A 26431-nucleotide genomic window follows, 5' to 3' on the forward strand; every position below is an offset into this window, starting at 1 on the left:
GTATATAGATATGTACTTAAAACAGGAAATATGAAGTGTAATTTGAAATAAGGCAGCACTGAACTGGGCTTTGACAAATGGAGGAAAGTGAGATGGTTTTACTAAAGGCACCTTCCAAAGTTAGGGATTAAACTGTTGTTATTACTAGGGCTCATTTATTACACCATTTGTTTCGAAGCTTGAGGTCAGAACCCTCTCATGGATGTACAAAACATTACATAAGTAATTTTTTGGTGTGCAAAGCAGTACTACAAACTAATAGTCCAGTAAGAATCACTATATAAACACCTCAATCAGAATAAACAGGGCCGAACTGTTTCAAATGTATAAATATACTGCTCAAAAAATGTACAGGAACACTTTGAAAACACAAGAGATCTATGTGGGGAAACCTGCTGGATATCTACACTGATATGGACTGGATAATGTGTCAGGAATGAAAGGATTCCACATCGTTTGATGGTAATGAAAATGATCAACTACAGAGGGAAGAAATCAAAGAGACTCTGAAAATCAACGTCAAATAATGATGCGGCAGGCAAGTCCATTTGGCTGAAATTTCATTGCACCAACTCAAAATGGTAATCAGAAGTTTGTATGACCCCTATGTGCTTGTATGGCTCCAAATGAGACAACGGATGGTTCCAGGTCTGGACACTGAGCTCCTGGAGAAGGTCCTGAGATGCAACCTGGTGGTGCTGGATGGGCAGAAACACAATGTCCCAGAGGTTTTCTTTTGATTAAGTTCGGGCAAGCATGGGGAGCAATCAATGGCATCAATTCTCTCCTAGAGAAACTACCTGTCTCCTGAAATCTACTCCATGCTCTGTGCTTGGAGACAGTGGCACGTATTGATGTGCCGCCCTGGATGAGTTGAACTACCTGTGCAACCTCTGTAGGGTCCAGGTATTGCCTCGTGCTAGCTCTTGTGACACTGACCCTAATCAAATGCAAAACTAGTGGAAAACAGAAAAGATGAGGAGAGACAATAAATGTACCTTTAAAACCTGTAAAAGCATTCCTGTTGTGGAGGTTGTCTCACTGTTGCCCCTCTAGTTCACCTGTTGTTAATGTCATTAACACCAAAGCAGCTGAAACTGATCAACAACCCCCTTTGTTACTTAACTGATCACATCAATATCCCAGAAGTTTAATCGACTAGATGCTGTACTCTGATTAAAAAGTGGCCCTTTCATGTTTTTTTAAGCAGTATATTTTTCTGGCTGCATTTTTCCTGTGTGCAGGAAGAAAGCTCCTGTGTCCTTCCTTTGTCTCTATCTACAAATCATTCCCCATCCAAACTAACAAGCTGATAGTCAGGTAAACAGAGAACTCGCTAACTTAAAGGCAGAGACACGCTTGAGGCGAGTTACAATGTGGTGAACTTTACATTGTTGTTCAGGAAACAGGCACGGAGTGAAAGGTTAAAAAAAACATCAAGCCTCACAGTCCGGAAAAGCTGGTGCATTTCTTACGGTCACTGATGTAAATTTATCAAGAGACTTGTTGCTTCCCTCTGGAGCACATGATCACGCTGAGGCTGAGCTGTCGGGCCTCGTACAAACAGCTGAAATGTATTTTGTGAAATCCCCCAGTACTATAAATTGCCACGAGTCATCCTGCCCCACGTTCATCCCTCTGGGCCGCCCTATTATACGATAAATTACGCAGGGAGGCCCTACAAATAAGGTCGGCTGTGGCCTTTGGGAAAACTGGAAGCACACAGATACCCTTAGGAAAATAGTTTGTCTGCTCCTTACTCTTTTTTTGCGGGGTTATTTTCCTTATAATTTAATATCCATTTGGAGAGTTTCAGTTCTTGGGGCTGTGGATACAACCCTCGTATAACGCCAAGTTCAGTAATGTAGTTACTGCCCTAACAAAGAACAGAAAACATGTCTCATGACATTTTGGCCCTCCATAGCAAAAAAGACAAAGAATAATGACTACATGCTGTAAAGCTCATTGTGACAAAGGGCACGAGATGGTAACATTTAATGAAATGAGGAAAACAATACCAAGCTGTGCTTCTCATTTCAGTTACATTTTATAAATAAAGGTCCTTACCTTAGGTGTGGATGAGTGTAGGTAATCCAGGTCTGTGCTACAGGTGCTACCGTGGAGAGCGATCATGGAAGCTTGGAAAGTGTCGTCCTCGATCCCGGAGTAAGAATGATCTAACATCTTTTCATCAGGCAGGTCTGCATCACTGGTATCAATCTGTCATAATGGATCACAATATAAATAGCTGGGACACTTAGGAAGAATCACTAATCATGCTATTGTAGGAATGCAAGTCAATCAGAATTGATCTAACTACAGCTAATGAAACCTTAACAATAAAACCCTCAATCGACTGCGTGTATTTATTAGAATACCATTCATATAAGCTAACTGTTGCATGATTACAAGCATAGTACGCTTCAAAATTATGAGAAAGAAGCAAAAGTATAATTTCTGTTTCCCTTTTCATGAGCTGTGATTGATTGATTGATTTTTTTTCAGTTTTCCCAGAAGCTAACTAACCAATGCAGGCTCTGCTCGGTAAAGGATGCCCTCAGTCAGTCCTTCTTCCTCTCCTTCTTCAACCAAAATACTGTTGAAGTCAAATGATTGGATGGTGGGTGATGAAGTTATTTCCTGCTCACCATATGGGTGTGGAGAGTGGGAATATCCACATATTCCCTAAGAAAGTGGAGAAATTCTTTCAGTGTCCCCGGCTTTATGGAATTATACTACATTAACCAAAACCTAGAGCAAATAAATTAACATGGAATGAAGATGGAAAGCGATGTTATATTTTTGAGGATGCTGTTATTTAACTATGGAGTTCAATCATCTCTACGTTCTGAATTTCATGTGTTTTTTACATGCATTCTTTGGAAAACATAAGAACTTTTGCACTTTACTGTGAGCAGCGTGCACCCTAGAAATGCATGAAAACCAAGATGGCATATTGCAGGATTACACTAGAAAGACTCAATTTTGAGAGGCAACACAACAAAATACTTCTCAGAAGTCCATTCCACGTCCTGCAGCAGAGCAGGATAACTCTACAGAGGCTTCCAACAGCTCTGTAATCCAGCTAACCCTGGCGGCCCAGAGGTCTCGCTGAGTAATCCGACGGCAGATTCAATACAAGAGAATTGCGGCTCTACAGCTGAAAGAATGCAAGCTGTTTTTGCAGGGAGAGAAACATCCTGTACAAGGAGCACAGCTGCCTGGAGCAATGAATATGCCGTTGGACGGACCTAATATCTTGACAGGTGCCCTTGTGTGTTTAAATGTACAAGAGGGGATGTGCTACTGGAGAATTCGATAACATAATAATATAAAACAAAGGGTCCAGGGCATTTTAGGCTGGTCACCTCCCCTGAAAGAACAGTGGGTGGAATGCTAAACCATGCAGCCTACCTCCACACTGTTTCCTGCATGAAAAATTCAAGCCCTTGTAAGCTGAGCCGTCATGACTGGAGACTAACTTGTGTGATATATGGACTGCTGGTGTTAAAACCCTGCATACGTAGAGGAACATATTCCTGACAAATACTGCAGAAAATTCACAAAAGCACAGAGTAAATCTCAGTAACTCTGACAGGTACACGTACACTTAATACTACAATCACGCAAACCACATTTGAATTTTGATTTTCAACGTGATTTAAAGTAGAGGGGAAAAAGGCAAACACTTTCTAATAACAATTCTTACAGGCAGTGGTTTGGCGACTCCGATCTGGACCTTGCCGAGCTTGGCCCCCTTAAGGGCCTGGACGGCATCCTCCAGGCTGGCGTTCTCCAGGTTGGTAGTGTTAACGTACATTAGTCGGTCTCCTGGCAACAGCCTGCCATCCTTCTCTGCGACACCATTGGGAACCAGAGAGCGAATCACAATCACCGTTTTGGCCGGGTCCAGTGGGTCCTGTGGTGACGTTAGGCCAGCACAAGTCAATGAGTAAATTATCACAGCCTCATATGGAGATCACATCGAATTCAGGTCATTTTCTTAACCACTCCCACACACACGTGGGGTATTCATATCTTGTGGGGACATCTAATTGACATAGTGCTTTCTCTAGCCCCTTACCCCAACCCTAACCATGAAAAATGAATGCCTAGCCCTAACCCTTAGCCTAAACCTAACCATATTGTCACTGAAACCACATTTTGAGTCTCAAAAATCCCTTCAAACTTGAGGCGACCACAATCCTGGTCCCCACAAATAAACTTCCAATTTTTGGTCCCCACAAAGATATGAATAAACGCTCAGACACACACACACCACTGAGCTTTTTCCATCTAATGAAATTAGCCCATATTGTGAATATGGCCATGTTTAAATATCCTATAATACAGAAATACACACAATGTAGACACATTTAAAAAACTAAAGAAAAGTATAACTTTTCATCTAAACATGTTAAAAAAGGATCTTTTACTTGAATATTGATATTTGTTACATTTCCATTAAACCCTAGAACATAATCCCACCTGGTAATCCAAAATGCTGAATCCCAATCCCCCTTCTCCTTTTTCGAGCTCGATATTCTGGATCTCCAACTCCCACATAGCCAAAGGGGATCCTATCGCCTCCTCGCTCACGTTGCCCTGTGTCGCCGCTATTGTGTTCACCTCTGAGTCTTCAGCAACCACTACACCGCTGAGGTCTATTTGATTCTGCACAGAAAGGAAAAGCCCAAAATCACTATGTAACCCCATGCCTTCGTCGCTTTGACTCTCAACCCATAGGCTGCTCCCCTCTAGTTCTGTTTCTGGCTCAGGTTTCTGGCAGCAGATGAAAGGGAAATATCTTTGGGATGCTTGGGCCTTAGTACATTATCACAGATAAGGCTAGAGAGATGAAAACCCCCTTACCCAAAGGAAAGCTGCTTTTGATGTCTCATATCTCTAGCAAATGTTGCTGGCTACTGCTGAGGTATTGCTAGAATTGGTCTTAATAAACGCTCAGCCTTCCCTGCTTATCACTAAGTCTTAATCCATCATGGCTGGCAGTGTGGAAACCCGATAGAGCAATTGACAGCAAGCTAATAACGGTTGATGGGGTTAGAACAGAGAAGGAAGACTTAAAGAGCATCATTCTCAAATTGCTTTATATGCACAGTCAGGAAAACATATTTTATGATGTGGTAATGCATTTAAAAAGAGGCCTGCATATGCATCGTCTGCTACAGTACTTTCTTAGTAATATACACCGGACAACTGATTTAGCTGAGTGTTAACACAGATATCTAACCCGCCAATCACATGGCAGAAACTCAATGCGTTTAGGTATGTGGACATGGTCAACACGATGTGCTGAAGTTCAAACAGAGCATCAGAACCTTGCACCTTGTTGAGTCTGTGCCATGAAGAAATAAAGCAGCTCTGCAGGCAAAAGGAGGTCCAACCCAGTACTAGCTAGGTGTACCTAATAAAGTGTCCTGTAAATGTAGTCTGCAAGTTTGTACCCTTTTACTGTTGTTTTTCGTGTTCAAAACAAGCAAGTATTAAACTGACTGCAGCATCATGAGTGCAGGTACCTTTAATTTAGATGTTGTGGACAAAGCCTCTGATTCTCTCTGCTCAGCATCCACCTCAGTCTGAAGGTCGGGGGCCGGCCTGCAGCATGTCACGTACACACGGAGCGGAAGCTCCTTCAAGATTCTCACTACTTCTTTGTGGCTCTCACCAATCAAGGAAATGCCATTGACCTAAGAAAGGAAAGGGTAAAACTTAAAACTAATCATAATATGAGTTTAAACCCAGGACCAAGTGGTTACAGTACATGTCACATGGGATAAAGTGCCTCTCAGCAGCTGAGACTTAGCTAAATGGATCTCTGCTGCAGATCTTTGTGGACATTTTCTTACTATTCCTCCTAAAAAAAAAGGCAAAATGCCAAAGAATAATTTTAGTAATCCCAAGAAGCACTTCTTGTATTTATTTATTTACTTATTTATTTTATTTATGTGTGGGAAGTGGAAAAAGTTGTAAACTCAGTACTGACACCTTTTCAACCTAAGTTTGCAGTTCTCAAACTTATTTTGGCACCTCAACCCTCCTCAAAAAGAGAGAAGGGATCATTAACCATACGAAAGAATCCAGTTCATTTAAAAAGAGCTCAACACAGCTGCAGTAGCAAATCCCCGTTTATTTTCTCCACCTAAATCATATTCATTTAACATTGATTCACCCCATATTTTCCCAGTAGCCTACTACGCTGCACAGTTTCCAAACCACTGACTTAAGTTATTGTGGCAACAGTTGCCCAGCAGAAAGGGAGCAACATTAGCATTAATCTGCAGGTTGGTGCCACTCTTGCAGAAAACAGGAGGTTTTTAGACCTTCGTACTGAAACGGCCTCCTGCCAGAGATGGAAATGAGAGTGGTGAGAATAAACCGGAACAGCTAAAAGGCAAGCCATGAATACAAAACAAAGACCTAAAAGTAGCAAAAACAACTGTAAAACCAGGAATTTATTTACCACAACTCCAAATAACTCATTTGAAAACATACTTAAACAGCTGATACATCACTGATTAATCCAGCTTTAAGTTATATGTGGAGTGATTTTTATGACTTTCTTTGGGGGAACTATATTTGGGGAAATATATGGAGCTTAACCTCCTCAGACTTCACCCTCTTCCCCAAGCATCCTTGAAGTAGGTGAAGTTGTATCAGAAGCTTATCCTCTGTTGGTGAATTTTTAGGTATTAATCATTCCTAATAAGTGAAGCCCATACATGTCTTATTGGCATATACAGCAGTTGTCAGGGACTGTGTTATAACTACAAAGGAAACACCACAAAGACCATTATGGTCAATGTAAGTACTTCCAGACTTGCTGTATCACAGTATGTACTGCACTAAAACTGAGCTCCATGAACCAACCAACCAACCTTCTGTAAATACTAATAACAAATGTAATGTTCGAGTATTATACCTCAAGCAGCTCATCTCCACTGAACAGCTTTCCACAGCGACCGACCGGTCCCTCAGGAAGGACAGATCGGATGTAATGATGTCCGCTGTTGGCTTCTAGACTGATGCCCAGACCACTGTTCTCGGTAAACTTCTCCACCTGAGCCACCTGTGAGGGAAACAGTAAATCACATCTCTTTATATGAAGTCTGTTAATGATTCAGACCCTGGGTCATCAAACATGATGACCCAGGTCACTCTACTTTTTTTTTTACAATATCTGCTTTGAACCTAAAAAGCAAACTTACCACAACTTCATTACTTGGGCCCAGAATTTCCTGCCACTTCTTCATTAGCTCCTCCTCTTCAAAAGGTGTTAAGCTCGGTTCTTCAAAAACACAATATGTTTATATTAATATACAAAAATTAAGACAGTGTTGTCATAAGCCATTCACAGGTGGCATTGCACCATAAACTTCCAAGTATAAGCAAAGTGCTTCAAAATGTGTCGTGGAAGATCAAATAAACCCTTATCTGCTACTATTTAAAATGTCTGAACCTAGCAACAGCAGCCGTCTCAGCATGTCCTCGCATTGTGTGCTGCTAGTCGGTGTGGTCCTGTCAATAGAAGCCCTTATCTGTCAGATTTGGGCCCAGTATCTCTGCTAAAGCACACGGAAAAAGCATCTCAGCCTCCTACCATGTTTGTCTTCTGTTAGCTGATCCGTGGCTGGGCTGACATCAGATCCTTCACTCTTTGTGTGGAGCTGCTTTTCATCTGTGGAGACAGTAAACACACAACGGACAGTGAGACACACACAGAAGCCACTGAAAGGAGCCATCGACCTTCCACCAGCAGCACACGCACAGCACAAAAAACCTCAACACTGACACAGAAACTGTTAGTGCTTAATCACTCTTGCTTTAAAAGAGGAACTTCTCTCTTTTCCCTTTATATCAAAAACACATAAAGCACCTTCGCTAATGTTTGCTAATCCATAAACATACCAGGACTTTTAATACACGTTTAATGAGCCTGAGACTCCTTTTTGTCTTTGGGGTTCCGCAAGGCACAGAACTGGTCACCCATGAAATGAATACTTGCCATGAAGTGAATTTTACATTAAAGTCTTTTAAGTACCAGCATACAAATACGACTCAGCAGATTGTTATGGAAGGAGGTCAACAAACCTATAAATGATGTGACAACAGTTTAAGTTAATGGTTCGATTTATTTCTGTTGTTTCATTCATTTAATGATTGTGCAAAACGCACGCTGTGCACATACACACACACTCCTGTTACTCTTATATTCAGAGTTTTCAAAGCAGCCAAAAACTACTCTACCCTTCTTCCCTTAAGTCTCTCTCATAGCTGTTGGCTGGTTTTCTTCATGTTTCAACTTCCTAGTGCTAAAAAGAATCACTTTCAGTCTCCATCTATTACTGCTGACACTAAACAACTTATGCAAGTTGCTTTTCTTTCTTCTGCAACAGCCCAGAGGTCCTGTCAGCAGAGCTGGAGACAAAAATCTTCTTCCTCTTATTTAATGCCAATATTACATAAATGCAAAGGTATTAGAAAAACACACAAGAACGTAGATAAATGCAGGTTTCTCCTTGGTTGTGATCTTGTGCATTGTGCACTATTTTACTATTCTAAAAGTTGATCTACTTCAACTCTCAACCAACATGATGCTAAGTTTTGGATTCTGTACAAAGACGGCTGTTAAATCTCTAGCCAGTCTGCTACGAAGGGTAGTGCTTAAAAAGCGCTTAACTATATTGCCATATCTGAGAAAATAGTTTTTGTCCTCTTGGCATTTGTCAGCGGCGTTAATTAGCGTATTTCAACCTCTAATTAGGAGCGACGGGGCTGTAACGTGGGAGTATTCTGTTGCTATTATGAGGAGGAACCTTTTAACCTGCAATAAGCAATTATTTTTCAATATTAACAATTGGTGTAAAATGGTTACTTGCAATATGAAAAAGTAGATCTCTCTGCAACTGAATGATCCTGTGTTCAGGGTTCAGCTTTCTCACTGTATGCATACGATGTTGACAGCTGTTTTAGGCCGTAACTCCAGCCGCCAACATTCATGTGTGGTAGGAGTAAGTTCTGCTTGCACCTGTTTACAACACGATAAAAGTGTCTGAAATTTCCTTTTGGAGTCACATGGAAATGACTCCTCACTGCATCATGAAACTCCTGCCTGAGCCAAATTTACACATCAAATGACACCTTTTTTGACAGGATGATGAGAAGCAAGGGATATTTTTTTTAACCTATCCTCATTAAATTTCTCTCACTTAATCCATCCTACCTTCGGCAACCTCCTCAGCTTTCTTTCTCTCCAGCTCCAGCTCCTTCATGACGGTGGTGGTTGTGGGGATGGTGGTGGAAGGTGGGAGGACGGTGACAACGGGGGCTGCGACAGGGGGGATCTCATCGGGCCTGAAGCTCCGCCGGATCAGCTTAAGGTGGACCGTCTGGCCCGTGTGTCTCAGCACTTCAACTGCCTGTTGATTGGTGTATCCCTGGATGTTCACGCCATCGACCTGCAGAGGGCGATCTTTTGTGAGTTGGTGGATTAAAGGAGAGGCAGAACGGCTTGCTTGCACAATATGAATGTGCTGAAGCGCCATCTATGTTCTAGTTGGAAAGACATGAACTGCAATGACATAACTAAAGACTGATTTCTGCACCCGAGTGTCGTCTAATCCATGACTTCATTCATTTAGATCACTCAGGGCAGGTAGGAAGTAGATAGATTTAAATCCCTCACAATCATGAGCGTTTAGGTTAAGTCCCAAAGCAAGTCCATCCTCACACATGCACACCAGAACAAAGTAAGTCAGAACTTCTTCAAGATAACATGTAAAAACATCCACTCATGACTTCACTGTTAATGACCTACAGTAATGAAATTACAGACTTAACTGCTCGGTGTGCTTTTTCAAAACTCTTTTATATTCAGAGTCGCAAGAAGAACAAACAAAAAGCATAACTGTAAATTATTCAAAATCATGCATCTCATAATTTCCCTCCATTGCCTAAATGTGTAAATTTGATCACAATCAATGAAAATATGCAACATTCACTGAATGTTTTACCTGAAAACAGAAGCCAGTCGTAGCCAAAAGAGCATAATTAGGGTACTTACGGCTATAATCTGGTCTCCAACGTGAATACGGCCATCTTGCTCTACAGTGCTGTCTTTTGTTATGCTCTTAACAAAGATACCAGAGGGCTCTGAGGAATCAGAACAGTTTAGACACATAAATGGGTGAAGAACAGATCAGCGAATCAATTTGTGTTTCAATAAATGGAGGGCACTTTTCCTAACTTTACAAATTACAGATCCCTGAATATAATCAGAAATATTTTTTTAAATCCATTTGACTTCATTATATTATAGTTACAATAACTGCTTGGAGTTAAAAACACATTTGGACATTAATTAAAATCTTGATTATTTGATTTTGTTGGCTGCTTGAGGGCAGAGGAAAGGGTAAAACAAAATAGGTCCCAGGAGACAGTTAGCACAAGTGTTCATTCAGAGTGTTTTTTTACATGTTTTTATTTTCATGGCAAAATGTGAGTCCCTCCTTTTAGTTCTGCTTCAACCTGCACCTGCTTATTTAACATTTACAAGCTTACTGTTTGCTTTTTACGTCTGAAACAGAGTGAATGAAAGCCACGTTTGAGGCCTGAAAAACTAGAACAGCAGCTTAAATGGTGTTAAAATGATATTTTGTCATTTTCCTCAAGTATTTTCTTTTCATCAGCACAGGTGTCTTTGTTTACTTTTACAAATATCTCTAGGTTATGTTTTCACTCACTGGCCACTTTAGTTACAACCGTTCAACTCCTTGTTAACGCAAATATTCAATGCAATTCAATTTTATTTACATAGTACCAAATCACAATAACAGCCTCCTCAAGCGCTTTATATTGTAAGGTAAAGGCCCAACAATAATACAGATAAAATCACAACAATCATATGAACCCCTGTGACCAAGCACTTGGTGACAGTGGGAAGGAAAAACTCCCTTTTAACAGGAGAAAATACCCCCAGGAGAACCAGGCTCAGGGTGGGACGGCCATCTGCCGTGACTGGCTGGGAGTGAGGAGAGTGAGACAGAGATGAATAATAACTGATGATTAAAAGTGGTGTTTAAACAGAGAATGAAAAGAGGTGATTGGAGAAGAATATACCTCCAGCAGGGGACCAGTTGCCTCACCCCAACCGGTCGCTGCAGATGGCCCCGCCCCTCCCTGAGCCTGGTTCTGCTGGAGGTTTCTTCCTGTTAAAAGGGAGTTTTTCCTTCCCACTGTTGACAAAGTGCTTGCTCATAGGGGGTCATATGATTGTTGTGTTTTTCTCTGTATGTATTATTGTAGGGTCTACCTTGGAATATAAAGCGTCTGGCGGAGACTGTTGTTGTGATTTGGCGCTATATAAATACATTGAATTGAATATATATATATATTCTATATGGCTTCCTGAAGTTCAAACAGACCATCAGAATGGGGAAAAAAGCTGACTTAAGTGACTTTGAACACGGCATGGTTTTTGTTGCCAGGCAGCCTGATCTGAGTATTTCCGAAAATGCTGATCTGCTGTTTTTGTTTTTACAGAGAATAGTCAGAAAAATAGAAAATATCCAGTGAAGGTTAGAGGTGTTTCCAGCACCTTGTTAAATCTGTGGAATTGAGAATTAAGTTCATTTTTGAAGTCACAAGAGGTTCAACAAGGTGCTAGCAAGGTGTACCTAATAAAGTGGCCATCAACGTTTTCATTCCACTGTATAAACACTGACTAGTGTACTATACTACATAGCCCATAAGAAATACAAAGGTGAACATACTTCACATCCAGTGTTACATTAAAAAGAATGTAGGACAGTACATATTAGGTGGTACAAGTACTCCAGGAGGATTCAACAGGACCACAAGGTAAAACTAATATTGTTGCACTACTATCGCTGCATTTTACAATGATTTTTTAGCAAATAAATAAATGACCATTCTTCGTGGTGGCAGTTTATGTCACTGGTTAAGCAGGTGACCATACAGGCCCATGGCTGAAATACAGCGGCCTGTGTTTGAGTTTGACCCTGCTGTCGCTCCCTGCTTTACTGCCTGATCTTCATTGCTCCATCGTCTTATAAAGGCAAAAAAATTACTCAAACGTCACCTTAAAATCACCATGTTTAAAAAAAAAATAAATCAGTTTTTCACCTGAATTCTTATCTCCAACATAACCAGCAATAGTGATCCCGAGTCCTTGGGTGTTCTTAGTAAGGCTCACATCAAATGCCTCAGCATCCTCTTCCTCGTAGCCCTGCGTGTAGACGCAGAGAAATGAGTCAGCATCACAGCAGAAACCAAATGAAAGAGATGTTTTACTTTAGAACAGAAGAAAGGAAAATTGCGGCACATCAAAATACATTGTTTAACTTTGATTAATGAGCGCTCAAGTACCTGTCAGCCAAAAATAAGACTCACAGTTACTGTGTGTGATCACAGGGATATGATGTTTGTCATTCACATTGTGAGTCAGTAATAATTCATTCAAGTCAAAATAGAAGCGAGTGCTGAAAATGGCCATGAAATTGCTGTTTGTAGGAGGCTCGGAGCTTTTTTTCCCTTCTTTTTCTGGGAACGTAAAGCAAAGTGTGAGTCACAGGTGATGTAACCTGCAATTTTCTTTAATTGCATTTGTACTGGCTTGTCAAGCAGGAAGAAAAGATAAAACTGGATATGAAGGACCTGAAGTTTATGTGTGAAGTTTTTTTTTTATATATATAATTGTGTATGGTGTGTCTTGCATGGCAGGCAATTACCATCAGGATGACGGGTTCTCGAGAAAACGCTTTATTGCGAGGATAGTGCGAGTCATAAAATCAATTTGAATGAGACACGCATCTCTGTGGTGTAAAAAAAAAATTTTTTTTAAAAGAGGTATTTGGGTTTACAAAGAAACAGATGCCCTTACCTGCTGTTCACTGACAGTGGGGAGCACCACAGGCATGACAGAAGCAGAGGGAGTCTCTTCCAAAGGACCTCTGGTAACAACCAGCTTCACCCTGTTCCCGCACTGCCTGAGGACCTGGGCCACCTGGTCGCTGCCCATGCCGTGCAGGTCGGTGTCTCCGATTCTCAGGATGTGGTCCCCGCTGCGCAGGCGGCCATCCTGTGGCAAGAAATGATTTCTGTATTAACTCTCCGCAGCGTCAGTAAAAATCAAACTCATAATGGCATTGTCACTCCTAAGTGACAGGTAATTCTGTGCTTTCCTGCAATTAGCACATTCTCATTACACATAACTGACAGGAGTCATCTGTCTAGAACACTGAAAGTGTCATTGGCTGTGAGCGATGAAAAAAGACAGACACAGCTAAAGAGTCACCTGATCAGCGATGCCTCCAGGAAGTATAGTTTTGACTATAACCCCGGTGGTTTTTCCTCCAACAATACCAAAGCCGAGACCAGTGCCATCGTTGACAAGCTCAATCGTCTCCACATGTTGCCACTGAGACAGTAACAGAAATGAAACACATTGTTATTCGGTGTATTATTAGGTAAATGTACATCACTTAACAGGTATGTTTGTTTTCTGTGTCGTGGTGCTGGATGGGGATTGCAGAGCAAAGAGCATAGTGCATGTAGTTTCTTATGTCTTCACATGGAAACTGTGTCAGATCATAAAACGCTCCTTGCAGAGGCCCCATTGGTGTGTCAGTGTATTCATTACCGCGCTGGAGTTGGCTGATAATGTGCTGGCAGCAGAGGGCGTGCGGGACACTGCAGGACTGGCCAGCTGAGGTATTGGCCCTCTGGCCACTGTGAGCTGCACCCTGTCTGAAGCACTCTGCAGGATGCCTATAGCCTGCTGGTGGGTCACTGTCTTGTCCAGAGGCTGGCCATTAATAGCCAATATCTGGTCGGCTTCTTTGAGTTTCCCATCGCTGTAACGGGAAAGAAGCATGCAGCAGAGACAAGGACACAGAATGAAAACCCTTATAGTCACTAGATACCACATTATAGCTTTAATCTTTGTACCTATAACTTTGAATTTGTCTTTGGGTGAATACATTTAAGAGTTTATGTCTGAAACATGAAAAATGCAGCTTCCACTCTTTTAGGATTGGTGTGACGCAACATGTGTTGCAACAGCTCACAACAGCTTTACTCTGGTATTTCCTGGCAAGTATAAAAGTATCTCTAATCTCCCGAGAGAATCTGTAAACGCACCCACCTGACTGTCTGAAACAAAGTCCTAGAAATTTCAAATTAGAAATCAACAATTAACCAGATGCTGAAAGAATGTCTGGAAGACTGCATAGCAGCATGTTTTTCCTGCATACCAGTGAGCGACACTTCCTGGTTGAATTTCCTGGATGAAGATGCCGAGCTCGCCGCGGTTCTCGCTCTTTAGGCCCACCACGCTGAAGCCAAGACCTCCGGACACTGGCTTCTGCAGATCCACATGCGTCACATAACGTCCCTGCGTAATACACACGCACAAACTTTTATATATATATATATATATATATATATATATATATACATTGGCCTTGTGCTGATTCACTAAAGCATCAAAGCTGCAGGCAGCCTTTAGAAGTCTATTTGAAGTGCCTCGAGAGAGAGGAGCACTGTGTGGAGTTTTCTTCTTTTTTTGACTCTCTTTGGATGTTTGGTTTGAGTTATAGGACTTATTAAAAAGTAATCTTGCCTCTTTTTGTGTAAAAATCAGTAAAATGTTAAAAGATTGACAAAAAAAGTCTACTGGGGCTTTCAAAATAGACTTGCCACAATAGCATTATTTTAGCTTATGCTCATCCCTTTTCTTCTGTGTATCCAATTCTATTCTATTCATAAGCCTATCCCAGCTGTCATAGGGAGAGACACAGGGTACACCTTGGGCAGTCAACACAGAGAGACACTTTGGACTGTGGGAGAGAGCCTGAGTGCCCACACAGACATGGGGACAACATGCAAACTCCACATGCTTTGTCAATATATGCTGACAATACTGACAATAAATTAACAAATTGTAAGCAGGCATTACAATAACTGCCTCCCTTCTAGTTGTTTGTACCTGCGCCATGGAGTGGATAATATGTTCAAATTCTTCGGATGACGTCTTGCCATTGACGTGCGTGGGAGCTGGGGTGTCTGAGTAGGAAACATGGCTGCCATTGGGCTTGGCTGCTGTGAGATCACTCCCTCGTGATAAAGGGACACTCCCCTGAAATGATAAAACAGAAATGTGTTATGTTGAAAACTGCAGATACCTCACTGATACCTCACTTTTATGTTTACTCCTTGATTTTGGATCTTCCTTCTACATTCCTTTAAGGTGAACATGAAACACTACATGTATAAAAGTTTAGCCATCTTTCGTCTGATTGGCTGTCCCTAGTAAACAAAATTTAATCATTAGCTATTATAGCTCTGTCTGTCTTCCACAGTGTTTCTCTTGTCGTGTCTTCCTCTCCTCACCCCCAGCCAGTTGTGGTAGATGGCCTCCCTGAGCTTGGTTCTGCTGGAGGTTTTTCCTTCCCACTGTCTCTAAGTGCTTGCTCATATGGGGCTGTTTGATTGTTGGGCTTCTCTCTCCATTACTGCGAGGTCTTTACCTTAGAATATAGAGCTCCTCGAAGTGACTGCTGTTGTGATTTGGAGCTATATAAATAAAGCTGAATTTAATTAAATTATCTCACCTACATCATACAGAGGTCAGAGTAAGATTTCTGGATCACAGATATTACTTGTACTAACTCCATGATCATGTATGCTTTAGCCATGTTCCACATGAGCCTACAGTGCTGTACTATATAGACAAAACATAAAGAAAAGCATAATAGGTCCACATTCAAACACATGAATACTATTGAATCAAATCCAAAATGGCAATTGATCTCCATTAGTTGTGATGTTGAATGGAGCATAACAGCTCTGAAAATCTCCAAAGGGATCCTGTACACAGCAGCAGTTGCTGGCTGTAATCCAACCAAAGACAATTAAAAGTTTTAAGGGAAAAAACAAAAAAAGGCCCATTATGCCTCATTTGTACTCTGAACATAAAGATCTTGCAAATTAAATTTTAGACACCAAAACTCTGAATCTGAGTGTCTAAAAAAACCACCGAGATGGCAGACAGTTTGTTATCCCTCCATGATTAGCTGGATCTATGGCACTCTAATCCTTCAGGAGATAATAGCTCTTAGCTGATGTTCCAACAGTGATGAGGCTCCAAATACAATATTTTTATCGGGGCCAGGGAGAAGCATCGCTGGCCATCTGGATGCTTTAATATGCTCGGCTCTTAATTACTGCAATGACTTTACTTGTGTGACAGATGAATTACATGAAGGCGACAACTACATAAAACAGTGTTTTCCCGATTTCATTAGCCAAAGGGTGTAATGTTTATGACTTTCCGAATTGGATTCAAAAGGACGGACGTAATGCACGGCAATAATTCTATAAACACTCCATTTGGCATATGGCGCTGCCAGGCTAAAGCTGTCCTTGTGAACTTGTGAAATTTGCATTAGGAAGTTGGACTGTGCGACTTTCAGAGCTTCGAGAACATGTACTGTACATCACGCTTCCTTTAAATACAGTCCCAGATTAGCCCTCAGAAACAAAACTCCGTTGGACAGGACACATTAGTGCTGCACACAGCAAACAAAACCCCGTGGGCCCGGCTAAGTTAGCGTAGCATGCTGCTAAGTTGCCGTGCTCATGCATGAGCTTTGTTAGCTGGGGCCCAGCTAAGAGGATTAAAGTTCCAGTTTGGTTCTTGAACATTTAAGAAATTGTTTCTGCCCCACTTCACACAGTGGCAGCGGCCTCTTTCTCATTGGAGAGTAGGGCCTTGTCGCCATAGCGACGTGGGCTGAGCAAGGCCTAACTAGCAGAGCCAGAAGATGGACAGTGACTGTGTGTGTGTGTGTGTGTGTGTGTGTGCGTGTGTGTGTGTGTGTGTGTGTGTGTGTGTGTGTGTGTGTGTGTGTGTGTGTGTGTTTACGGGTCAGTCTCTTGTCTCAGAACAAAACACAAAAACGAACCATCTCCCCAAATTAGTTCTGCTTTACACGGCCACACAAACACAGTTTGGGTCTGAAAGCCCTGAAGAAACATAACACACTTATAGTTGTTGCTTTTTTATCTATTCATTTCTAAAAAATATTACTATTGTTATAACGCAGAAAAGGTCCATTTTTTGGTTTGAGGGAACTTTAAGTTGAATGGCTGCTTGTTAAGTTTTCTATTATAAAACAGAGGAATCTGCACACAGACACACACACACACGCACAAGAAGGTACCTATTCTTGAAATAAGTCAAATCGCCGGCGCACAAAAATGCCACGGGGCTTTTTAAATCTAAATTCCACAAGGGGTAAAAAAGCGAACATCCCTGCCTCCCAGTGCATAGCTCGCATACTTTCGTCTCTTTCTCTGAAACGCTTACCCTGGCCCCTTTCCTCTGCGACTTGAGAGCGCTTTCCTTCCACTCAGATGTTTAATTCTCAATGGGGAGAATCAGCCAGAAAAAAGTATCTCTGCTCATGTACCCATATTATATCTGGCTTGTGTGGACCCTGACAGCAATTTGGCCATAGCGGCAAACACTACTGGGAATGGGGATTGAAAGGGTGAGGAGAAGATGTCTTGACATAAGCCAGAAGTAGAATCAGTGAGGTCACCCAGGAAGCAGGGGGAGATAAAAACCTGAATAAGGATATCAGAAACATTCCAGCCCAGCTGAGGTACAGCTAATGCAGGAGTTCCTGTTTTATCTTAGAAATTCCAGGGTTTTTTTGTCATGATGCTGAAAAAACCACTGACAAAAGCCCACTGCAAGTTCACTGAATACTGTTACAGTCTGGTCAGAGTGAACGAATTCAGATTGTCCCACAGACATGTAGAAATAGACTCAGTCTTAGGCTGATAAAGCTGACCTGTAAGAACAGACACTTTAGCCACAACAGCAGGCTGATAAGCAAAAGGTGAAGTCAATCAAACGCTAATGAGATTAGGAAAAGAACAAAGGAGGGAAGTAAAAGCACAGGAAGGCGCATGAGGAGCTAACCTTCAAAATAAAATAGGAAATGCACCAAACAGTGAGGCAGATGAGGATGAGACGTGATGCACTTAACAAAGAATTACAATAAAAATCCAAGAATCAACAGAAATCATAAATGAATACAAAGATAATGACATGAGATATCATATTCCCAAAACAGGGAAGTCTGTTCATCCAGCTGCATGTGATGCTCTATCAGTAACCAGATCAAATGCTGTCTGATTGACAAGTGGGTCAGAATAAGGAAGGATTCAACAGTGGAGTTCACTGGGAACATGGGAAGTGCAAAAAAAGATCATCAATGATGAAAAAATACAAGATGACTGCCTTTGCACTACCCCTACTGAAGCATACAACAAGCATGAGAGTGGCACGTGTTTAAGGCACTGACCATCCCTTAAATGGTTGCTGTCTGGAGTTTGTGTGTGTTAAATATTAGAATTTAGCATCATTTCAGTGGTCAGAAGCCCAATATTCTCAAAACGCAGCAGTCAGCCCAACAACTCCAGCATCACTTCCATTGCATACACAACTTCAACACTCAAGAAGGCATTTAGTGCACACAGTGGACTACATGTAACTAACGGCAGTATCCAAAATGAGTCCTGCCACAGCTGTCACCAGTGTGAAGCCATTAAAATGGGAATTCATGGGAGCCTGTGGCTGGAATAATGCCTTCAGTTTTACATTAAGTCTGGGCAGGTCACATTAAAGGCTAGGTTATGTCTCAACATCAAATGTCACCAGAAACAAGCTCCTGCCTCGAGCACTCCTCCACCACAATGGTACTATGAAAAATGAACAGCAGGTCCTATCAGGTTCATATCAAATGACACTGCATCTGTTTAAATAAACTACTATAATAACAATCTACTATCCTGTGCTACACCATCATTTTTGTAGTTTATGAAATCTGATGAAATGAACCCGGGATCAGCATGTTATAAATACATAATTCTTATTATTACCCTTAGTTAAGCTACAACAGGCCTAGTTTTTGGGCCATGATGCACTGGATGGTTCTTATTCATTCACCTCTTTTCACTCACTATGTGTTTATACACCACTCTGCATTTAATTGTTAGTTACTACGAATCTGTGGCTCTCTTTCACAGTGTCTTTTGTCCTGTCTCCCACCACCACTTGTGGGATATGGTTTTCTCTGTATTATTGTAGAGTATTTACACCTTGAGACAACTATTGATAAGTTATATTAATGTATAAATATTACATTTAAAGTAAGTAGAAAGTGTTTTTAACCGTCTGTGACGTCATAAAATCGCTATCCTTAAGACACACAGTCTAAGAAAAACGTGGCATAAGAAATGTGAGCCAAATTGGAGAAAATATAAAACTTTTAAGCAAAAAAGTTTGGGGTTTACCTGATCTCTGAGATGCTGGACAGACTTCTGCAAGGCCAGGATCTGATGGAAGAGGGGGCTCTGGAGTACTGACTTGAGCAGGCTGAGCTTCTCCTCAGTGGGCACTTCTCCCCGCTCCTTGAGTTTGGCCTGGAGTCGCTCCACCGCCTGCAAGGCACGCTGCGTGTCTGCAAACCGTCGCATGTTTCAGTGACAGCGCCAGAGTGAAGGCGACGATGCAGGCAGCCGGAGGTGTGGGAGTGACAGAGGTGGAGAGAGGTGGCGAGGACAAAGACTTTATCAGTTCACGGGCGAAGATAGCGAGGGTGGGAAGAGTGTTTGGATATTACCTCATTTATTAATTTAGGCATCCTGATTTAATTATTAAGAGGCTTCTTTAAAAAAAACCCCTCCACAACCATTTGAAACATGACTTTAACATATTCATGTTTAACAATAACTCAATGACTTGTAAATGTATAGACGGAAAAATACGCAGTCACATATCACAAACTGGGCTTAGTTAAGGCTGGTTGACTCTCAACGGGCCTTAATATATCAAAATCATGTAGCCACAAGTTTTTGCACAGAAGAAAAAAAAACTCAATTTTCAATGCGCTGCTTGTTTTCAGAATAGCAATGTTTCCTTTTCTTGACTTTAGGGTCAAATGGTGGGTTACACAGGAGCGTAGAATGAATGGTTATCAGGAGGAAACGATAAAAGGACTGGGACCTCCACGCTTTGTTTGCTGTATCCTCTATAAGCCCTACAATCGAGTAACTCCAGAGTGGCTTGTTAGTAAGGATGGGCCAGCCAGACGTCATCTGAGCAAAAATGAAGCAATTTCAGAAGCTCACCAACTGTGACTAACACCTAATAGGCCGTGCACGAGGTCCAAAACACTTTTTGCACTGAAAAGCTTTGTTGTTTGAACAAAAAGTTGTAAATAGGCCAATAACACTTGAGCCCTGTAAGATTCTTGTCTGCTCACCACTGGTTCAGTCCAGATAAATGTAAAATTTCCACTGTCCTTCCCTCGATGTATATAACTAGGAATACTAAATGAATGTGGCATGGACAGTTAGGTCCATAAGTGTCTGAACAAAGACGCTTTTCCACAAAAGTATTACATTAACTGTTTACGAATTACAGCCAAGCTAACATAATTTTAATTATAAGGACTGTAATAACCCATGAGCACAAGTTAATGCTGTTTTTCACCCCTGTAGATGCTGCTAGGTGTTTACTGCAGTCACATTCAGTTGCTGCTTGTTTGCAGCCCTTTGCTGCAATTAGTTTTGTCTTTAGTAACTGAAAAGCATGCTCTGCTGAAGATCACGTCACTGACATGTTCATTAAATTGATTCTGTAGTATGCTTTGGGTCATTTTCCACTTACACTCTGACGCACCATCCAACCAGTTTTGCAGCATTTGGCTGAATCTGAGTAGTGTATAGCTTTTTATACTTCAGAATGTATCCTGCTGCTTCTACCAGCAGCCACATCAACAATAAACACCCGTGACCTAGGTCTACTAGCAGCCTTACATGCCCATAGAATATTTTTCCTCCACCATGTTTAACAGATGATGTGGTATGCTTTGGATCGTGAACTGTTTCTCGCCTTCTCTATGCTTCTCTCTTCCCATAATTCTGGTTTAAGTTAACCTTGGTTTCATCTCTCAAAAGACTTTTTTTTCAGAAATGTGCCAGCTCTTTTCAATTATTTCTGGTCTAGTCAATGTCTAATCTGTCTTTCCTGGTCTTGGGTGTAACCAGTAGTTTGTATCTTGTTCCAGACGCTCTATATTTACATCCATGAAGGCATCTCTTGATTGTATGATATGCCTACATCCTTGAGTGTTGTCTTGACTTGGTTATATTTTGTTGCAAAGTTGTTTTGATTAGTCGTTGAAGTAATTCTGTCACTATCCACTTTAGTTTTCTTTCGAGCCTTTCGATGTTGAATGCACCAGACTGACAAACTCTCAGAGAGGTTTATTTGGGTTTTTCAGCTTAATGACGGTGTCCCTTGCATCATTATCTCTTTAAAACCTCAGCCTGAGAGGTCTATTGAACTGCTAATGCTGGCATAAAGTTCAACATTTGGACTCGTTACTTCCCTCATAAATGAGTAATGAGGGAATCAACCTCACCTGCCAATGAAACTGTTTGTCAGTCAAATGTCCAGCAACATTTGAACGTCTGAAAATGGGGTGCTATGTATAAAAATGACGGTGATTCCTAAACAGTTAATGCAAAACTGTTGCAAAACCCCTTGAATTAAAGTTAAAAGTCTGCACTTCAGTCACATCTTGACTAATTTAATTAGAAATCCACTGTGACTGTGTACAGAGGCAAAATCACAAATAATGCGTCACCGTCCAAAAACCTAAGGACCTAACTATGTGTGAGTTTGCAGAAGAAAAGGTGGTCCTTGAGCAAAGCATAAGGAGTCACAGATATATCAGCCAAATGTGCTAATTGCCATAGACCTACTGGGAAAGAAGATGACATTTACCAATGGCAGGAATAATGAGCTGACTAAATGTTTAACTGTAGAGTGATAAAGAGTTGAAAGACTTTAAAACAAGCTTCTTTTTTTGTGGAACCCAACCAATAAATCTGTATTTTCAGCCAAAATTGACTTATTAAGGATCTGGAGCTATATGAAAACTCTGATTTTGGTTTTTAATAATAACGCAGAAAAGATGCTTAGGGTAATTTAGAATTGGTGTTATCAGTTTTTCCAGCAGAGCAGCGCCTGGAGCACACGTATTCATCACAGTTCATCATTTGCAGCTGACAAACACACAGTCAACATTCCCGTCCTGAGAGTGACCACAGATTGCTGTTTTAAAGAAAGAAGCTGGCAGCACCAATTTGGCATCATGCTTGACAGTTGGGCAAATAAATCTCTATGGGCACAAACAAACAATCAAATTTATGGCAACATTATCAGATATGGCAACATTGGCAGCCCACGGACATTGAACTGAATCCAGGGCCTCTTACGCTGGTTGAGAAAACTCTCAGCTTAAGCCAAATGTGCAAAGCACAGCCAGCAAAGACGGACACCCAAGCCCCCGTGCAAAAACTGCTCATTTTAAAAGGAAGATTTTCTCTTTTTTTGATTATGGCAGTGTTGAATCTTAATTAAACCGAGTACTGGTACTGGATTCAGAAGTCTGCTATCATGACCACACTCAACCCTAAAGCTGGTTCAATCATGGATGAAATCATGAATATTTTATAGATGCCTGGCATAAAACAATTTAAAAAACCAAATACTTACCCATTGTTTCTATCATTTTTAGAGCGTCGGATGAATGTGTAGCCTTCCCTTCATCAAGGCCTGAAAATGACAAATTCAGTATTTAATGTCTTTTTGTGAGCAATCAGAGAACTAAATATTAGACCACTAACTCACGCTGTTTTCTTTTATTTTTAACTTCCACAAAGCTCTCAGAGCAAGAAAAATGGCTCATCCTCCTCCTGGGTTCTCCTCCCAACTTACACATTTTCTGTTCAAAAGATTAACATTAAAAAGAAACTAGATTTATTTCATTTCTGTTAGGTCCATATTTATCTCTGAAGAATGCTTCACTATGTGCATCAGAGTACCATTGTGCTGAAGAACTGTCCCAGTTTGTCGAGTCTCTCGACAAACCGGCTGCCAGAAAAGCGCTTCTACTCAAGCTTCTTAGTTCCCTTATATTCCACTAATGCTCTTATTGATGAATAAATACCAAGTAATTTACATTCCTGAAATTTCATACAGCCGGTATTAGATGAAGCTTGAGTATCCATTTTGCTCTTATCAGATAAATATCATCTTACTTCATACAACCCTGATAATTAATTATCCTCTCACACAACAATCTTATAAGCTGCTTTAAAACTAGCACAACATCCTGCTAACATGACAATTTTCATATTTAATTGTTCTTCATTTTCTCCTTATAAATTAAAAGTTTACACTGACTTTTTATTTGCACTGTTACTTAGCTCATAAATGAGTGTTTAAACTGTTGGTCAATATTAGGAGTGGGGGGTGGGCGAGCAGATAGAGCACAGTATTGCACTAATTTAGGTGGTGATATTGTATTAGTTCTGCGACACCAAAAAATAAATTTTTATTAGCTAAAATAAAATTCTTTGGGGACGACTACAAACAAGATGGATCATCTCATGCAACACCAATCTGAGATAATGTTAACTGTGCAAACTTACTTTACACTGGCTCGACCAAACTTGTGATTGTCCAGAGCTTGAGGGTAAGGTAAGGTGATAGCACAGGTCACCTGATACGAGGTAACCTTTCTGCAAATAGTTGCAGTCTGACTTGGAAGGACTGCAATCACTCTCAGAGAGATTGTCAAAGGTTTGCAAATAATTGCTGTCTAATTTACAGATAGATTGAGTCTCTGTCAATGAGCACAACGCGAGAGGACTCAACTCAACTGGCTGCCAGCTGCTTGTATTCTTGTTATATTCCCGTAAAACCGGAAGGCTGCTGAATGCAGAAGACATAGTTAAATGTTTCTGTCTCTGCAGACTGAAACAGATATGTGTTTATCAACAATTTATTACAGTTAATTGCTGTTTTATCAAAGTCAGGTTGCATGTAATTGCCAAATTGACCCAATCAATCGTAGACTGATATCAGACTGATGGCACACTGACCTGGTCTTATGGCAACATTAATGGCAGGTTTTAGTGACAGTGTTGGTGTTTTTCAATATCACTGAACAGCAATACTACGGTGGTTACCACTGGCTTTTATAATGTCTACGGTAACACACAGCAAAAGAGAAAAAATGCTTATGTTTTGCACACAAAAAAATTACCTAAATGCATACCTGATTATTAAGTAATCAGCTCATGTATTTATAATTATTATTTTAAACTCCCTAAAAGCTGCTTCAGTAAATCACCCTTTCTATTGACTGGTGTCATCCTGCTCACTGTTCCTTTCAGACACACACATTTCTGACTATTTTACCTGGAAAAGTCTTAATTTACCAATATTTCATTGTACCATTGTGCTTGAAATCAAAGTCTCATTTTGCACAATGGGTGGATTCAAACATCTATCTGAAGTCTGGCTATTTGTTCTATCTAATCTGTCAAAAAATATATCTTTGTGAAACTGACTGTTGCCTTGGAAAAAACCCTGTTACCTTCAAAGTGCATGCAATCAAATCAGAAAGGCAAGAGAAAGAAGGAGCAGTGACTCCTCTACTGTGTAAACAAAGCCAGTGCCAATAAGCTCATAAAGACTCCCAGTGCCTTGATACTTTAAAGCTTTAAAAGCTAACAGCAATGCATGATGAAGGTGATCATGTCGTTTGTATTTGACTAATTCTTTTAAGGAGTGCTCGCTAACAGAGCCCATGCAGGGAACATCACACTTGGCTGCGGAGAGTGGCTTTGTAAGCAAGCGTGATATGACTCAGGGAGACATTACACGATTAAAGGAGATTGCTCAGACAATTAAAAGCCCTGTATAGACTCTCAGAATAGCTGCAGTATCTGTGGCAAAAGGATCACCACAGCTCTGGTTTGTTTATGCATTTGCTTCACTCATCACTGCATGTGTCCTACCCTTTATGCTGAGTGATGAGCTAGTATGTTAGCTGTGTATTTCACTCATGTAGTGATGTATTTATGTAGTAAATCTGCCTTCACACGCACCTTACAGTCACTTGTGGCAACAGTAGTATACTATATGTGTTTTTTTTTTCAATGACATATGTGGTTCAGTGTCTGAAAGTAGCTTTACCATTCCTTAAGGATGCACACACTATAGTGGTATGCAATGAATCACAGAAGGCCGGAGGAGCTCATTAGCCGCTATTACACAGTAGATATCAGCCTCCAAAAAAAGTAGTTTAGCTCCATGGGTAGCATTTCCTTGCGAAAATAATCATTTGTGAGGTTTGTGGTGAGTAAAATTAGCTAATAAGAAAACGCTGTTATTTTATCGCGGAGTTCCTCCAAAATCAAAGAAATTAGCACTATGCCCGTGTTATTTCTTGTTAATAAAGCGTTTAGTACGTCGTATTTGTTTAAAGCTGGTATATTCTGCCCAGGTTCGGTGGTGTTTTGAATACAGTCGACAAGGCACTCGGGACAATCCGATTTTCTCAACCCCTCCTCCTCCTCCTCTTTCCCCATCTCATCTAGCAAGAAAGCAACAGGCTTCCGACGCGGAGACGGGAAAGAAGTTACACACTATCAGGGCTCTGTACGGCCACAGGAAATCGCCCAAGCTGGCTTCTTGTAGTATATATAAACACTTTTACTTGAAAAAAAGCCTCTTGGATCTATTTAAAGGCAGTCTGGTGTGGTTATGTGACCAACCGCTACAGAAGACGTCTCACAATATTTTCCTCTAATTAGCGACATTAAAGCTAACAAAGGGGGTCTCTAGCTTGAGAAAAGCTGAAGTTAGTACACATTCGAGACTTCAGTAACGTTTCCTCAAGCGAAACACGTTTAAAGAGAGTCACTTACATGAGTGTGGACGCTCTGCTTCCCCGGCGGCCAGTATCTTGAGCTATCCTCTGTTGTCCTGCGGCTAACGGCGCACTGACTGGGGCTTAAAGATGGGGCGTTGAGTAACTCGATCCTCTGTGGACACTTCCAGCGATAGCCGCACCGACAGTTCAGCTGGGGCTGAAGCGCCGCTTGCTGGCTGCCCTGACAACTAGGCCCTACATACATGGAAGAAGCCCTGGCTGCCGTGTAGGGCCAGAGCTAAAGTCCCAAAAACAAAGCAAACTCACATAAACTTAAACTAGGGCAGGGATGTTAAACTCGGTTTACATTGCGGGCCACATTATGAGCCTACTGTATGATTTTAAGGAGCCCGGATCAGTGATACCCCCCTTTTCCGTCTGTGTAAATCAGTTTAAATGCACACTTAAAAAGAAGTGCAATTTCAACAGTACACTGAAGTTTGTCTGCAGAACAGAGAAATCCTGCTCCTGTAAATGAAATAAATATAAATTGTAAGAAATAAATGTGTAAAATTAGCTCATTT

At 41.1% G+C, this 26431-nt stretch overlaps 1 protein-coding gene across 9 annotated transcripts in view; it reads right to left on the minus strand.

Annotated features, from left to right (window-relative positions):
• mpdz (multiple PDZ domain crumbs cell polarity complex component) overlaps positions 1-26208 on the minus strand; it is a 51035-nt gene extending 24827 nt beyond the window's left edge. For 4 of the 9 annotated variants that reach the window (XM_025906186.1, XM_005468228.4, XM_025906183.1 and 1 more), the window contains exons 1-19: positions 25903-26204; positions 22679-22738; positions 19405-19571; positions 15026-15175; positions 14292-14431; positions 13679-13892; positions 13334-13456; positions 12920-13117; positions 12163-12265; positions 10082-10170; positions 9242-9476; positions 7619-7696; positions 7227-7306; positions 6941-7087; positions 5538-5708; positions 4489-4674; positions 3710-3919; positions 2527-2685; positions 2068-2220 (exon numbers count right to left, since the gene is read on the minus strand). In XM_025906186.1, coding sequence (XP_025761971.1) covers positions 2068-2220; positions 2527-2685; positions 3710-3919; positions 4489-4674; positions 5538-5708; positions 6941-7087; positions 7227-7306; positions 7619-7696; positions 9242-9476; positions 10082-10170; positions 12163-12265; positions 12920-13117; positions 13334-13456; positions 13679-13892; positions 14292-14431; positions 15026-15175; positions 19405-19571; positions 22679-22694 — 2619 coding nt within the window. In that variant the 5' untranslated portion in view covers positions 22695-22738; positions 25903-26204. Of the gene's footprint in view, positions 1-2067; positions 2221-2526; positions 2686-3709; positions 3920-4488; positions 4675-5537; positions 5709-6940; positions 7088-7226; positions 7307-7618; positions 7697-9241; positions 9477-10081; positions 10171-12162; positions 12266-12919; positions 13118-13333; positions 13457-13678; positions 13893-14291; positions 14432-15025; positions 15176-19404; positions 19572-22678; positions 22739-25902 lie in introns of all 9 variants that reach the window. The other 5 variants (XM_025906182.1, XM_025906180.1, XM_005468230.4 and 2 more) reach the window with 4 other exon arrangements.
• Between the last annotated feature and the right edge of the window lie 223 nt (positions 26209-26431).

Source organism: Oreochromis niloticus, linkage group LG3 (genome assembly GCF_001858045.2).
Source record: "Oreochromis niloticus isolate F11D_XX linkage group LG3, O_niloticus_UMD_NMBU, whole genome shotgun sequence".
NCBI classification, from domain to species: domain Eukaryota; kingdom Metazoa; phylum Chordata; class Actinopteri; order Cichliformes; family Cichlidae; genus Oreochromis; species Oreochromis niloticus.